Source organism: Crassostrea angulata, chromosome 2 (genome assembly GCF_025612915.1).
Source record: "Crassostrea angulata isolate pt1a10 chromosome 2, ASM2561291v2, whole genome shotgun sequence".
In the NCBI taxonomy this organism is placed as follows: domain Eukaryota; kingdom Metazoa; phylum Mollusca; class Bivalvia; order Ostreida; family Ostreidae; genus Magallana; species Magallana angulata.
In genome coordinates this window covers 8,067,135-8,084,498 of record NC_069112.1, presented here as the reverse complement: position 1 = coordinate 8,084,498, position 17,364 = coordinate 8,067,135, and the positions used below count along the sequence as shown (strand labels likewise).

The window sequence follows — 17,364 nt, the reverse complement described above, 5'->3', positions numbered from 1 at the left end:
AACCACTTAGCGTTTTAGCCAACTTTGCAACAGAGCACCAATGGGTTAAAGTGATTCAAATTTGTAAAAATGAAGAGTCATGCCCTCTTTCAAGGGGAGATAATCAGGAATTTAATTGCATTACTATATATATATATATATATATATATATATATATATATATATATATATATATATATATATATATATATATATATATATCTTGACATTATGTATCTCTTATCTCAAATACTATTCTGTATTTTTTTTCAAAAATGTATAAAGCAAAATCAAGTTTAGCCTGAAAGGTTTAAATTGTGTGATATCTATTTAGATATATCAAGCAATTGGGATGTTGTATTAAGTTACAAAAAAACTTTGGTACAGGGTATGCAATAAAATCCAATTAATTGTGTTAATTCTTAAAAATGTTAAATTTGCAATTTTAAAAGAATTCCATACGTTGATAATAATTTAATTTAATATTGTTTCCTAAAAGATACAAAACGGATACTTTTTAAAATTTAACAAGGGAAAACTAATTTCCATAAAAATCTAAACATGAAATAAAATGTCTCTAAACCTTACTTTTACATTGTTGCACACAGCAATATTTTTTAGTTGGACAACATAGGAAGCGATAGGGAAGAAATAACAGGTTGATAGGAGAGGGGATCCTCCAGTCGTAGTCGTTGATGACGGTGTATCTCTCAAATCTCCACAGCTTCTCCGAGTCATTCTGTACTCTCTCAAAAGTGTAACTAAAAGTATGTAACAATTTATTGATCAGTGCGTGTAAATAACATTACAATCTCATTTTTTACGTGTACACATTTTTTGTAGAGAAATGCGATTTATCAAGCGTCTAACCTAAACATAGCAATGACAAGATTGACCAACAGGAGATTGGAGAACAGCATGTAAATGCCGGCTACAGCGAGAACCGTCCAATCGTCGCGTGGACACCTTTCAATGGACGTATCGGCCTCCCATTCAGCGGTCACGTTTGTGCAGTCCGAATGGTCACTTCCTGTTTATCAAGATTTATCATATTAATAAAATCATAAACTATGTACAGAAGAAATAACTGAAACAAAACTGAGCAGAATATTAATATTTGAAGTGTAATAATATTCTAGTACTTGTCTGTTACATTTGTGATCAAAAGTTGGTTCAAGTCTATTAGATAAATAAACCTAATTAAATGCACGTTTTCAGAAAAATGAGTAAATATGCGTTTGTTCTATTTCAACAGCAATGTTCCCACTTTGTTGATCTTAACTGAAAAAGTGGCCAATCATGATTTATTTGACTTTAAGTATGAAATGCATTGGACTTTTTGATTTGTCATCAACGATATAACAACTTATAATTATTATAAAATGTCTGATAATAGTTATTTCTTGTTCATTAAAATGTTTAAGGTAGCCGATCCAAATTTGGACCTAATTTTTCTAATTTTGAATATTCATCATGTATTAAATGTTCTGGTATTAATTGAGATTATTTTAAAGTAGAAAAAAAAATAAGAAGAACTATTTAATTAATGAAGATTGCATTAAGGTCTATGGGGACAAGCACATTTTTAAAATTTAAAAAGTAAAAACTAAGAACATCAATAAATGCTCTAGTAGAAAGGTGTATTTTATCATTGGAAATACGAAAACTATTAAAAATAAATCTTATACTGTACAGATTTTTTTAGAATTAATTTTTAGAGAATAAAAACATATGGGAGCAACTTTTCAGAACAAAAGGTCATTTATAAAGATACATTCCACTCTTAGATACTGATACCTAAACATGAAATAAATGTCCGAGTATACTACATATTAAGCCCACACGTATCTATTATGCATGATTTGTTAAATCTGGAACTATCATGGATCGAATACTTTAAAAAAATCTTTATGTGTTGACTTTTTATTTTAGATTTTGCGTCCTATACGCATTGAACTTCATTTGACTATTTCATTCTTTAAATCATCAATGCTGTGTAAAAGAGGCTTTTAAATTATTGACATCGCCGTCTAGTGCTTATAAATAAAGTTTTTGTTGAAGAAAAGTGGAGGGGCTAAATGGATGATTTGCAATGATTTATTAGGAAAAGGAGAAAAATTAGGAAATTCAATTGGTTTAGAATGTACACAAGGTAACGTTAAGCAGATAAAACATATCTTTGATTGAATAATTATGACACCTATCCCAATGCAGCTGACAATTTTCGCTAAATAAGTAGCGCAATACAGTTAACATTAACGTATTCATGTAAGAAAACAAATTCAGTTTAAAAATTCACTGGAATATGAACATAGTTGATCAAATGATTAACTCCTGTAAAGCCAAAGATTTAATGTCTCAGTAAACTTTTTTACATTTGACATTTGCCACTTACAAAATACACACACCAACGAATCGTTCGGATAAATCATGATAAGCATGTTTTCAATATTGCTGTGCAATCGGCAAGCGATAAGCATGTGGTAAAAAGAGAGGTTTGTAAAACACTTATGCCCCCCCCCCCCCTTCTTTGGAAAGAACGGCGAAGAAAATTAACGGAAACTCAGTTAAATTTTATCTAAGTTAAAGGAACATAACTCTGTCAAAAAATGCTTAAACTTATCAAACATTATACTTGACCTAGATATTATTAAGATAAAGCTGTAAACCAACCTTATTTTCAATATTTGCATCCTATGCGAGGAAAATGAACGGAAACTGCAAAAAATTAAAATTTGTCATTGCCAAGGGGTATAACTCTGTCGAAAATTGTTCGATCGCACCTACAATTGAATTTGACCTAGATATTATTATGTTAATCTGTATACCAGATTCCTGTTCAATGTTTGCATCATTTGCGAAGAAAATGAACGGAAACTGAAAATAATTGGAATTTTTCTACGTCCAAGGGACAACTCTGTCCAAAATTGCTCGATCGCACCTAGGATTAAACTTGACCTAGATATCATTTTGATAACCTGTATACTATATTTCATTTCAATATGTGCATCCTTTGCGAAGGAAATGAACGGACACTGCAAATAATTGGATTTTTTCTATGTCCAAGGGGCCCAACTCTGTTGAATATTGCTCGATTGCACCCAAAATCAAACTTCACCTAGATAGTATTATAAGAGACCTGTATATTAAATTTCATTTCAATATGTGCATCCTTTGCGAAGAAAATGAACGGAAACGGTTGGTGGACCGACCGACCGACAGACAGCAGCAAAGCAATATGCTCCCCTTCTTCGAAAGGGGGGGGGGGGGGGCATAATAATTGAAAAGTCATTTTCCTTGAATACGCTCTGCCTATTTATGCGCCATGAGAACAATTTTAAACGTCATTACGTGTTTTGCGTATATCTATTATTGTAAAATCAAATGAAATATTCACACTTACATAACCAATTTGGTATGTACTAATGAGAATAATAATCTTTGAATACAATCTATTAATCAATTAATTTTTTTTCTCGACGAAGTTCCTGGCTTTATATGTGTCGCGGAAGCGTTAGTATGGCTGTTCCATGTATGTTTGATATTCCTGACTAAAAGCGTATATAATGGCTTTAAAGTGACGATGCACAAATATTTCATAGGTAGTAGTATGAATATAAATATAAGTATTGAAGGCTTATTTTTGGATGTCATCGGTGCTTTAGCACACCAAGCGATGCAGACAAATTATCAGACCGCGCTAACAAGCGGTATTTAATTTGTCTGCATCGCTTTGTGTGTTATAGAACTGACTACATAAACGTTTTACCTTAACTATACTCTAGGTTCGAATAAGGAAACATATTTAGATGTAATTCGATGTGATCTATTATCTTTAAAATTTCATTGAACTCATAGCCCATGAGACAAACTGTACATTAAGGTATCTTTTCAATCTCTGCAGAAGTTAAATAAGTTTTATATCATTTATAATAAGAGGAAAATTATCTTTAAAAAGAAACAAAAATATATCATAAAATTGGTGTTTGGTTTATTATTGTTCTCTACCTTAACTAAATGGATACATGATCGAGCCACAGTACTTAAAGACTCGTTCACCTGTAATCAATTCTATGATGAACTAGTTTGCAGAAATATAAAACAATTTAGAATTACTATGGTAGGGTAGTCAACTCTTTACAACTTACTGATCTGTGCCGCGATGAATAGTTATTGTTCACGTCATAAATGATGACGTTATCTTTTCCCCGCAAGCACATGTCCAGCGTATTTGTAACTTTATTGAAAAGTAAACAACTGATTGAAAGTCGTAGCTTAAATCAATTTACAGTTTTGAAAGGGGGTTGGGCGTGAACAAGATAATGATAGCATTTGTATACATTAGCGATTTGAAATTAATTTTGAAAACGCCATTCCACTGTATTTCTTTTAAAATTTAAAGTATATTCATGTATTTTACTAAATTATGAAAAACTAAATGGCTTCTTTTGTGGTAAATCGCAATGGTGCGGAATTAAAAAAAAAAATATTGAAAAAAACCTTATTTATTATCATACATTTACATCTCTCAGACCTTTAAATACGCAGAAGTATACATTATATTTTGGCTGATTTTGAAATCGATTGAATACAAACTAAAAAACCAATTTCGATGTACTGTGAACTCGTTGAATACTGATACGCTCAACATTTTGCTATATAAATATGCAATTTCATTTTTATTACAGTATTGCTTGTATTATAATTATGTGTTCATAAGAATGTTATTTAACCACAAAGGTGATACGACTAATTGATACAGACGAAAACATCTCAATAAGGCAACTTTAGGTTACATAATCACACTTCATATCGCATTTTCGAAATGAAACATTAACTATGGGTTTTAAAGCAATTATTCTGGTGGAATCATTTTTTGTTTTCGTGGTTGCAGCAGTTATTTACACTGCGATCTAATTTCCTGCTTATCTAAAAAAAAAAAACGCATCGTGAGTATTAATAAATAAATAAAAATGAATGAACTAAATTCACATGAGATAACGACAATTCTTCTTGATGTTGGTGAATTCTATGATATTCATTGTAACAAGCATTGCTGCATAGATGAACATTACAGACGGCACACCCATAACAAGTGTCTTTCCGTGTTCTTGGGGTTGATACAAAGCACCGCTTGCAGTATGACCTGCTTCTACCTGACCTGGCAAATATATAGTTTGTCAAACTCTGAAGTTTGTGAGTTGGTTTTGGTCCCTGTCTACCAGAACATTTTCCTATCAGCTCCTCTGCTAATGCCAATCGGAAATCTAGCTGACTGTATCGTTTTTTCCTTGATTGGCCACTCTCTTTGAAAATGATGAAGGCATTAATAATGGCTATATTGACGAGAAAATGCACAATCAATTCGCGGATCTTGCACAAATGGTCGATGTTTTCAGTTACTGAGCTACAGTGTAGATACTGTGTGAGTTTTTTCGAAGCATTTTACTGGCATGACATGCTGAAAACCGGCGTTTGCCATTAACTTGTTTGTACTCCACTAAAGCTTATAGTCGGGTAATGTGTTCATTCCCATCAAAATCAGAAGTCAACTATAGGTTTTTATCTCTTCAATTGTACGATCGTACCATTTTGGATCATGACCTATAATTTAAATATAAATATACATATATTGACACTCTCTATGCACGTCATTAGAAATGGAAATTGAAACTCGAGTCATATAATAATGATTTAAAACAATATTATTTTTCAAGATTAATTTAAGGTGGAATGACAAACCTAGAAAAGAAACAATCATATTAATAGTAAACTATTTGATTATGAATTGCATAATTATAAATGAACTGTAGATATGTAAAATGAGCGAAATTTTTGCAGTTTTGGGATAACAATGAATATCTAAAAAATCAATTCAGTAAAAAACAGCAAAAGCCCCTGCGGGGTTCGAACTCGAGATGTGCAGATCACAAGCCCGACACTTTACCTACTCGGCTATAGAGTTAGTCACATTCATCTGTCGAGAAAACTCTTTTAATAAAAAGAAATGTCGTTCTGATCAGAGGTCAACCATTTTGTGATAATGTGTTATTCCACCTTAATGTAATATCAGTGAATGAGAGGGGGAGAGGGTACATGTAAATTAACCTCCCTCGACTTAATATCTATAAAAAAAAGAAGAGAGAAATTAACGAGGCCGGGTCTAATTTGTTCTGCCCTAGATTTTAAATGAAATTTGTTTTTACATAAAATTTCTACTGATATAATTATTATTTTAAGATAAAACAATAAAACATTTTCCACACTGTTTGTTCAAGGGGTTATCTCAAAGTTTGTTAAATTTTAACAGGACCCTATGGGATTTTGCTTGAAATGTATCAAGTTTGAACATTTTTTACATTTTTTGTAAACTTCTGCCCTCGGGATTTCTTTTTATGTTCTACATATTAATGTTATTGCTTAAAGGCATCAAAAATTCAAATTAAAAAACCCTTTTACCTCTTGTTTTGTTCCAATGGTCTTATCAAAGTTGTTTTTGTATGCCCAATTTCCCAGTTTGCCAGATAATGGCTATTTTTTATTTGACAAAGACGGAAATGGTGATCTTTATAGTATTATTTAAACATTCAGACACATTTAAGTAATAAAAAAAATGTATAACATCACATTATAAGGGTCATTAATATAAAATACATGGTTAGTGTCTTGAAATAAATGAATTAAGCTATATTTAGGCGGGTGAAGAAAAGGTGACAGAGGGCTAGGCTTGCTAAACCCTTTTCATGTTTTCGACCCGAGCCTAAATATAGCTTAAACTTCGAGACGTTTATGTTTATTCCACAATATAATATCAATTTTACGCATCAAACGAGCTATTTTCAACAAATTTCGCTGAATATCTGCAGTTGAAACTATCACGTCATGGCGTCAACAAAGCAAAACGATGACGTCACAATACAAATGAAACGCTGCGCGAAAGCGTGCGTACTCGTTCTGTACTCGGCCTCGTTAAATAAAAGATAGAATGAAATGGGTTTTGTAAATAATTCAAAGGGTTTTGGGTTGGGTTTTTTTTGTTGCATGTCAGAAATATTTCAGCAATAATTATTAAGGTGGTAAAGAAATCTTTTTTTTTACAATTTGGGGTAGTCGCAGCGAGAGAAACGGGGGAGGGGGCATAATCTTTGGGCTTTTTGTCACTCCCCCCAGCAGAATGAATTTTTCAGAATTTGAAAATTTTTGTTCGTTTTTATTGTTTAACATATTAATTTTAGAATTATGACTACGCATTTGTGTTGATACAGTCAGTAATTATTATAACAAATAGGAACACATATGATAAGTGAAAATATATTGATTATAAAATATCGTGAAAAGGGGGTACTGTATTTTACTAGATAGATCGTCAAATTGCAAACACGTAGACGGTTCCGCCAAAACGCTAATAAGAGAATGTACAAGAATCTTAAGACTTCAATTTCTGTAATATTGATATAATTCATGAACCTTCCATTGTTTTGACTACATATTATGCTCAGAATGTCTCGATACTATTAGTTTTAAGTTTTAATTTAATTCATAGATTAATTCAATCATATCTTCTATTCTGTTATCTCCAAGAGAGAGAGAGAGAGAGAGAGAGAGAGAGAGAGAGAGAGAGAGAGAGAGAGAGAGAGAGCAGGGGGTTGATTAAAAACAGAAATATATAAAAACATAATTGAGCGTATGAATGAAAGGTGTTATCTTCTTATAATTAAGTTGTTTATTTCTTACCATTTTGTCTTTGCTGTTAAGCGGCGTATTTGTTTCCGTCGTCAATAACCTCAAGCATTCGGGATCGTATTTAAGATTATAAAAGTATATTTCTTTTGCGTCTAACCCGAGATCATGTTTTGGTCCAGTTGTGCATAAAAATGGCGGTACGTCAATTTCTCTAAAATCTGCTTTCCAGGTAGGTGGGATGTAATTGTTTTCATCATTTCCGTCGTCGGAAGTTTCCGAGTGGTAATCAAGTGGACTCTCATTGTCGATCTCTTCTTCATATAAGTTTGTGTCAGAGTCACAGAGACTCCGAAAAATATCTGAATTCGCCATAACAGGTGCCTTTGAACAAATTCTGCCTAGATTCAAAAACCTTACAGATCTACGTCATCAATGCTCAAAACTAACGTTGGAAACTGTTTATTGCGTAATATTTCATTCAATAAAAACTTCTTTTACGTTTTAGATAAGTCAACAAGAAATAAAACGTTACGGAATTGAATATTTATGTTATTATTAGTACAATATTTAAAGTGCGTTAAAGTGCGTGATTGCAGAGAAAGGGTATATGCGTGATTTTGCGTGACGTATAGGAAACGGTATGTGCGTTAAAATGCGTCAATGCGGGGAAGGGGGTTAAGATCGAAGAAAATAAGAGCTTATCATACGGGGTTTTGTTTAACGAAAGAATTAAGAACAACTATGGACAACAAAGAAAATCAAGATCTCTAGTTTGTCTACGCTGTCTTACTGAATATCTGAAAAATCTGAATCTGTTTACAAAAAGCGTATTCAATAATATTTAAGATAACATAAAAAAAATAGTTGATCAAAAAATAAAAAAAACCATAAAAAGTGTACCCGAAACACACCAGGAGTGGTTGCATGGTTTGAAATCAAATTGAAATTGTCAATCCAAATGGTGACTTACGGCTGCGTTACTCATCATTCTGGTGTAAATTGGGGATGGGGATATTTTATCTAATGTTACTAAATGATCAAATTATTTTTTTAAGGTGTTATGGACATTCAAAACAGCATAAGATATTTTGGATCACATTATACATTTTGATAGTTTTGATTAAAGATTGGGAACACATGGTTAGTAAAAAGAAATATTTTTACCGTCAAGAGACTCAAGATTTAATTCCCCGTAGAGCTGCCAGTACGGGTAGTATATGATGGTCCAGATTCTCCAGTTGGTCCAATCACCGTTAAACATTGTTTGGTGGTCTGGCCAGAGATTAGCATGGTAATATATTCCAACTCCCAATACCACAAATACAGCCAAAAACAGGAATCTGAGCAGGTCTTTCAACTAAAAAAAGTACACAATACGAAATATTAAAGTTTATAATTTTGCATGTCTATACCATTCCCCCTAATGATTCACAAAACTATAAACACAAAATAATATTACCATTTCCTTAATCATAATAAGAGTGGGTCCCAAATTTCTGTGAATAAGAAAAACTTCCAAAAATCTCAGATACATCACCAGCAAAGACAGAGAAAACATGCGTCTTGCAACTGTAAAGTTTTCAGATGGATGAAAGTGACGCACGCATAGAGCTGTTATAAGCAAAGCATAAGACAGAAGGTCCACCACATTCCAAAAGTCGTACAAGTATCTCTTCATACGGGAGTAGTAATTTCTGTGCGATCGACCTCTAACCTCCAAACAACCCTTTTTAAAAAATGAATGTACATTATATTCCATTTTTAAAAACAACAATAACATTGATCATTTTTGGTACATTTTTTTTTGTTTCCACAACTGACAAGCAGCTTTACGGTAACGGACAATCTCCCAAAATAAATGACAATAATCAAATTTTGCTTTGTTATGAAGTATAATATTCTCATTGATAAGATTAAAAATGAAATGAAAGACAACTCAATACAAAACAGCTGATGAGTTCCTCGATGAAGTCTCCTGCACTCCAGAAATACACGTAGTACTCAAACAATCGTCCTATATTCAAAACGTAGTATTTCGTGCTGATGCTTGTTAGCACAAATGCACTGTACATAACCAGCATTGAAAAAAACATCATCTAAAACATTGAAAATATAAAAATGATAAGTGCAATAAAGATTTCACACGCATGGTCTAATTTCAAACCATGCAGCATTGACCGAGTTGTACTTACGTAATTAAGCACGTATTTTGTAAGTGGAGCCGTAAAGAATTTTATTGGCTTTTTGAAGGCGGACTAAAGTAAACAAAAAATAATATAACGTACAGAAAAAAAAGGAAAACACAAAACTGTTAAACTTGCAAATATCTTTATAAAAATCTATAGTACAAAGCAAACCACCTCTTAAAGGTTTTTCTCTTCATACAATTAAAAGAATTTAAAAGCCAATGTTTAATTTCAATCCTTTAATTTATTGTTTGCAATGGAACACATATCAAATTTAAAACCTAACTTGTTTTTATACCTTTTTACGCGTTTATGAAAGTTCATTTTAAATTAAGACGTTAAAAGATAGCTTGCATAAATTGCTTTTATGTGTATTTTGGTTTAAACATATCTTGAGGATTTTTTTTAATTCGATGTAAAGTATCTTTAATCGAGTAATTCTAATTTTATTTTCCAAATTTCTATGCATACAAATAATTTAGTTCCAAATGATTCAAGATGTTTCCGAAAGATGTATTAGCTTAAGCTAAATTTAATTGGTTAAAGAACATGATATATGCATATAAATGACAACTGACAATTACCTTCAAAAATGGTTTCAAGTCAGGTGTTAGATTGTTGTACCATTCTTTATTTATCAGTTTCTGAGAACATGTGTGAGCCACAATGTCATACATAAAATTTTCGTAGGCAAAGGTCAGGGGACTCGATGAAATTCCCCAAACTTCTGCCTCGTCATCCATCAAATCTATCGCGTGTTCTGAATCTTCTTCGTACATGCTGTCCATTATTCCAATACATCTTTGCTCAAACAGTCTACGAACAAATAATTATGAATAAAAAAAAATCATGCATTGACTTAAAATGTGCGGCTTTATGCAATTATTTTTCCATTATCCCTTTACTCAATCTGATCATTGTACAAAATTTATAACAATATCTGATATGATTATTCTACTATGACATAAATCTTTGCATCAACTGTATGGCAAGAACTGTAATTTTAGCGCAAAACGGTCAAATTAAATGCAACCTGGATAAAATAGATCAACACTAACTTATTTTTACAAAATTATTATGAAATATGTTTTATCTACAAAATATTAAGATATACTTCTTCAGAAGTTATGAATGCATTTAATAAGTATTTACCTTACGTTACATTTTATCATAAAATCCAACATCCATTTTGAGAAGTAAAACATTTTGAAACGGCAAAAAATGCAAATGTTGTCATTAAAACATAAAGAAATAACGTCTGATTTTATTTACATGTTTATTTCTCATTAGGAATAAATCACTATTTTCTTTCTTTCTTTAAAATACTTGTTTTTATAGATATAAAATGTTGACGTTTAAAAGGTATTGTAAGCTAGCTTCCTTATATCTAATTTACTATGTAGTGCAAAATACGATAAGACAAAATATGATTGATATTATGTGTCCTGCATTATATTATGTTACCAACTATCGTCAACTTCTTGGATGGCGGCGCTGTACTGTTTACTTGAAATTGATTTATAGAGTAGAAATAACATTAACATAACCTATGCAGCACTATGCTTTCAGCCTCATTTGAGGAAAAATATATGATTGGTGACTTGTTTAGAACAAATCACAATCAAATTTGATATTGATTTTGAATTTGTTATTATATTTCAAATTACAACATAATGCCTTACATTGAGTGTTCCTCCAAATCAATTGATAACTTTTGTTCCTTGACATTGTTGACCTTTTTTGAAAGTTTACGAAGGACTGCCGAGCTGACTAGTCCAGTTACTACAACGACACAAGTTCAACTGATCATTTTAATTTACACAACAAAAAGCAAATATAAAGAAGTAACCAATTATAATATAACAGTTCTATCAATCAATAGAATTGAATCTTACGTAAATGGTTTTCTCCTTTTAGCCAACATATTTCCGCTAGAACTCTTCGATTTGCAAAAATTGCCCATAGTAATATATCGGACACTTCTACATATTTATCTTCATCTTCATCTTTGTTGCTGTCCAAGGATTTATTTTTGTATTCTAAAATTAAATATTTTCTCTCACCACACTTTTATCTAGACAAGAGGAGTTTGTGTTTTTTACAACATGAGAAAATGGTCCTTATATCGTTTTTTTACAAAGCAGAGAAACGACGTTATAAACGTTAGATGTTTGATCATTATAGCGCCGTATTCCGGCCACATGTTTTTTTCTTGTAAAAACCACGCAAGAGAAAGAAACAACATGTTTGATCAATTATTTATGATCTAGATTTAGTCAATATTGATACTAAGTTACGTTTATATGGCAACGACAGCCTACCTTTATATATCAAAAAAAGCATTTTTGCTTCTGTGCAAAAGTTCGTAGACAAATCTTAGAAATCCCCGTGACTTTATTTTATGTTGTAAACTTGACGGATACAACGAATTACGCTTATAACGAAGTACAATTGCCCATCCCTGGGACTTCGTTATAAGCGTGTTTTACTGTAGTTTGTCTTTTTTTATACCAAGATTATATTTTCTTTTGTTCTGTTTATATGCATGACAATTATTGTTATATTCAAAGAGAATATAGATTGATAGATAGATAGATAGATAGATAGATAGATATTGTACATGTTTAAAATACACTATACATGTATTTTACACATGTACAATATCCATACTATAATTTAATGTACTACAAAATTTACATTCATGAGAGAGAGAGAGAGAGAGAGAGAGAGAGAGAGAGAGAGAGAGAGAGAGATTGCAGGAGGGAACATTTTTTGGTTTTTAAGTAAGTTATTTTTTAATAGGAATTAAACAGACAATTTGAAGAACATTTTGGGCGCTTGAATGTGACTCGACATGATCACCAAAAACAACTGCTAGCGAGGGGAGTCGACAAAAAGTAGGGGGAGTCGATTCTAACGCATGGGGGAGTCGATTTTCTTCGCTTCGGAGACGGATTGGATTTAGGTCACGCCTTTTGTAGGTATTTATAAGAAGTATTTCCCAAAAATATATACCGCACGGAAGACAGCGATAGTCAAACTTTGTGTCGGTCATTAGTCCGAGTGCTCTATGCGTCTAGTAGTCTCAAACACTTCAAAACCATTTGACAGATTTCAAATTCACGGTGATCGGGTAATCAAATTTTAAAATCGGACGATACATTACAGAGATTAAGGGTATAAAAATTGATTTTTCCGGAAATGTTGATTCCACATTCTTGGTCAAGAAAATAGTTTTATGTTCAGAGTTAAATTAACTCGCACCTAAAATTATTCGATGATTGTTAAATTGTACTTTTACACATTGGGATTTGTATTTGCTAAGTTGTTCTTGAAATCGATCAGGTTTGTTAAGTCGTAATTAGAATCATTCGGGTCTTGTGAACTCGTACCAAGAATGATTCGATTTTTTCTTCTTTTTGTCTTAGTTACTTATGTTTAATGGTTTAAGACCTCTACTTCTAACAGGAACTTCTAGCTTTTCTTTGGACATTAACGGAAGACCTACTCGTTGCCTAGCAACGAGCTTTGATCTAGTTATGCTTATTTTTCATTTACATGTACCTAGATTTATCAGATTAATTTTTTTTTAAATATATATATATATATATATATATATATATATATATATATATATATATATATATATATATATATTAAAATAAATAGTATAAATCCACACACGTAGTATTATATGAAAAAAATCACAACACCGAAATAAACTCAACTAGTTTCATTTTAAATCATATATATATATATATGCGTTGATATTCTTTTACAGAGTCATTCTGTACATATTAAACATTCTGAAGAAAGAACCTTGCCTTTTTTTTTCCTCAGTGACAGTAACTATAGCTCTTTTATCAGCAAAGTCATTGAGCGTGTTGTAGCACAACAACTCAATAATCATCTCACCAAGAATGGTCTGTATAATAACCTGAAGTCGGCATACACGTCAGGTACCAGCACTGAGACAGCCACCCTGCAAATTAATGCAGAAGAAGTTCTAGATGAAGATGACGCCATACTCCTTGTCCTTTTCGACCTTAGTGTCGCATTCGACACCATATATCATTCTCTCTTGTTAGAGAGACTGCAAAAAGAGGATGGACTGACAAAAGCAGGAATCTCATGGATGCGGTTATATCTTAATCGCCGAACTCAGGCAGTAAAAACCAAGAAAAGTGCACCCTCAGATATGCCACTGTCCACGGGAGTGCTCAAAGGATCTGTTCTTAGCCCTCTTCTCTTCCTGGTGCACCTTTTCTCACAGTGACTAAGAAAAGATATCAACAGGTATGCCATTGACCGCCATGGATCTGCCGATGACACAACTTTACAACTGATTGAGTGTAAAAGACACAATCATGCATTAACTTTCAAGTCAACACCATGTAAAACTGCATATTAAGTATTTGATCTTAGATGCTTAGATGACTGTGAGCAATCTCAAACTAAACGACGCAAAAACTGAAGCAATTGATAATGCTAGTTTTCACAACCAGTCTCGACTGAGAAATACCCGCATGAAAACTACCTGAAATGTTTCCACACAAGTTTCAGCTTTCCTGGCTGACTAGTTCTCGAGAGAAAGATTTTTAAAGATTAACTCTACATATTCCTATGTAAAACGTCGACCCCCCCCCCCCCCATTGTGGCCCCACCCTACCCCCAGGGGTCATGATTTTCACAACTTTGTATATACACTACCTGATAATGCTTTTACACAAGTTTCAGCTTTCCTGGCTGATTAGTTTATCATAAGAAGATTTCTAAGATTTACTCTACATATTCCTATGTTTAACTTTGCCCCCCATTGTGGCCCCACCCTACCCCCGGGGATCATGATTTTCACAAGTTTGAATCTCCAGAGCCTGACGACACTTACACACATGTTTCAGCTTTCCTAGCCGATTCGCTTCTCATCAGAAGATTTTTAAAGATTTTCTCTATATATTCCTTTGTTAAAATTTGACCCCCACTGTGGCCCCACCCTTCCCCCGGGGATCATGATTTCCACAAGTTTGAATCTACACTACCTGTGGATGCTTTCAAACAAGTTTCAACTTTCCTAGCTGATTAGTTTTTAAGATTTTGAAAGATTTATTCTATAGATTCCGATGTTTCGACCCCCCCCCCCCCCCCATTGTGGCCCACCCTAACATCGGGGGTCATGATTTTCTCAACTTTGAATCTACACTACCTGAGGATGCTTCCACACAAGTTTCAGCTTTCCTGGCTAATAATTTCTCGAGAGAAAGAGTTTCAAAGATTTACTCTTCATATTCCGATGTAGAACTTCGACCCCCCTCCCCCCCTCCCCCATTGCGGCTCACCCTACGCCCGGAGTTCATTATTTTTACAACTTTGAATCTACACTACCTAAGATTGCTTTCACACAAGGTTCAGCTTTTGTGGCTGATTAGTTCTCGATAGAAAGATTTTTAAAGATTTACTCTACATATTCCTATGTAAAACTTCGACCCCCCATTGTGGTCCCATCCTACTCCCGGGGGTCATGATTTTCACACCTTTGAATCTACACTACCTTAGAATGCTTCAACACAAGTTTCAGTTTCCTGGCTGATTAGTTTCTCAGAAGAAGATTTTTAAAGATTTACCATATATATATATATATATATATATATATATATATATATATATATATATATATATATATATATATTCCTTTGTTAAAATTTGACCCCCATTGTGGCCCCACCCTACCCCCGTGGGTAAAATAAATACAGTTTATTCAACATTACGATTTTTTCAAGATTATATTCAGAATGAAGCGAGAAAAATTCTAATGATCACACATGGCTTATATAAACCGATGTTCTACATTTTAGCCAAAAAAAAATTGAATAAACTTATCCAAACTTATCCAAAAGTAATCAAAACAATGAATGTAACTTACTTAGTGTACATTGTAGATATTAAAAATAAACCAATAATTTTCATTTGTCATTTGCGTACATAATAGAATAAATCACTATGCCCCCCTCCCCTCCATCAAGGAATAGGAATTATATGTCTGTCGGCAACGGACCTTAAAACTAGTCTTATGGACTCATTTGCCAAGTGAGTCTAGAAACGCTACTGATAAAGTGAGTACTCAAGTAAACCTCCACATATCTTCTAGTTCGAATTTCCTCAAATATGGGTAAAGAGAAACTAACTCCTCAAATAGTTCATATGAACACCAACTTACGTCTTCCACCTGAATTACATCTTAATACAGGCAACGTCTCTGAGAATTGTAAGACATGGAAACGTCAGATTGAAATTTACTTACGTGCAAGCGGCATTACACAATTCAATAATGAAACGCAAACTGCAACAATAATTAATTGCGGCGGTGAACTGCTATTAAAACTCTATGGCAATTTCATATGGGACGATTCAGAGGATGTTAACGATCCTACTACAGTCTTTAAAAAAATAGAAGAATACTGTAACCCCCCCCCCCCCCCAAAAAAAAAAAATGAAGTAGCTGAAAGTCATAGGTTCTGGTCAGTAAAATACTCTGCACCTTTTGTCCAATTCGTTACAGAGCTACGAATGCATACCAAATCTTGTAATTTTGAACAACTGGAAAATCGCATGATCGGAGACAAAAATGTATTTTCTACTACTGGCAAAATGCAGCAACTAATACTAAGAGATGATGAACTTGGCCTACGCAAAGCAATCAAAATATGTCAATCACACGAACAAGCAAACAAACAAGTACAAGAAATGAAGACAAGGACAAACAAGTCCATAAAATCAACACAAAACAACAGTAAAAGCAACCACTACGTAAAGCAGCCTTGAAACATAGGATGAAAACTGCCACAAGCTCATGCGCAAATTCCCAAAATATGCAAATTCTGTGGAGAGAAAAACCTTTTGAAGTAAGAAGAACCCCTGCGATATGAAATTCATAATTTTAAGAACTTTAATGAACCGTTCATGAAGTTTCATGATGTATTCATGACTGGTTCATAAAGGTGGTTCATGAATTTTATTCATGAATATATTCTTAAAATGTAATTCATGAACAAATTATGAATATACAAGAATACAGGAAATACCTAATATTCAATAGTTCTAGGTATTGAACATTCATGAATTTTCATGAAGTTCTAATTTACGAAATATATAATTAATTTCGAATACTTTTATAACATAGTTTACTCTAGTATTCAGAACATTATCTTTTTTTTTTTTTTTAAATTATACATCTTAGAATATTAATATTAAAACACAGTCTTCATGAACATTGATGAATATTCAAGCAAACACCTATATAAATGTGGCATCTTTAATTTTGAAAAAGAAAGATGTGATATATTATAGTTTCATTATTTATTCAATTCTAAGAAACATGTAAATTCATTGACAACAAGGAAGGTCTCAGACATCATGATCAAATGGTCATTACTAGATCCTAAACTTGACGCTTAATTTCTTCATTGTTCAATTTATATTTTAAAAAAAATGACATGATTTATCAGTGAATAATCAGTCT

The 17,364-nt window shown here is 32.7% G+C and overlaps 1 protein-coding gene across 1 annotated transcript in view; it reads right to left on the bottom strand.

Moving 5' to 3' along the window:
- Positions 1-286: 286 nt before the first annotated feature.
- LOC128171915 (transient receptor potential cation channel subfamily M member 2-like) overlaps positions 287-17,364 on the bottom strand; it is a 49,329-nt gene continuing 32,251 nt past the window's right edge. Inside the window, exons 6-14 of the mRNA XM_052837687.1 lie at positions 11,744-11,887; positions 11,531-11,630; positions 10,433-10,664; positions 9,855-9,917; positions 9,606-9,758; positions 9,122-9,388; positions 8,827-9,019; positions 850-1,009; positions 287-740 (exon numbers count right to left, since the gene is read on the bottom strand). Coding sequence (XP_052693647.1) covers positions 557-740; positions 850-1,009; positions 8,827-9,019; positions 9,122-9,388; positions 9,606-9,758; positions 9,855-9,917; positions 10,433-10,664; positions 11,531-11,630; positions 11,744-11,887 — 1,496 coding nt within the window. The 3' untranslated portion in view covers positions 287-556. The remainder of the gene's footprint in view (positions 741-849; positions 1,010-8,826; positions 9,020-9,121; positions 9,389-9,605; positions 9,759-9,854; positions 9,918-10,432; positions 10,665-11,530; positions 11,631-11,743; positions 11,888-17,364) is intronic.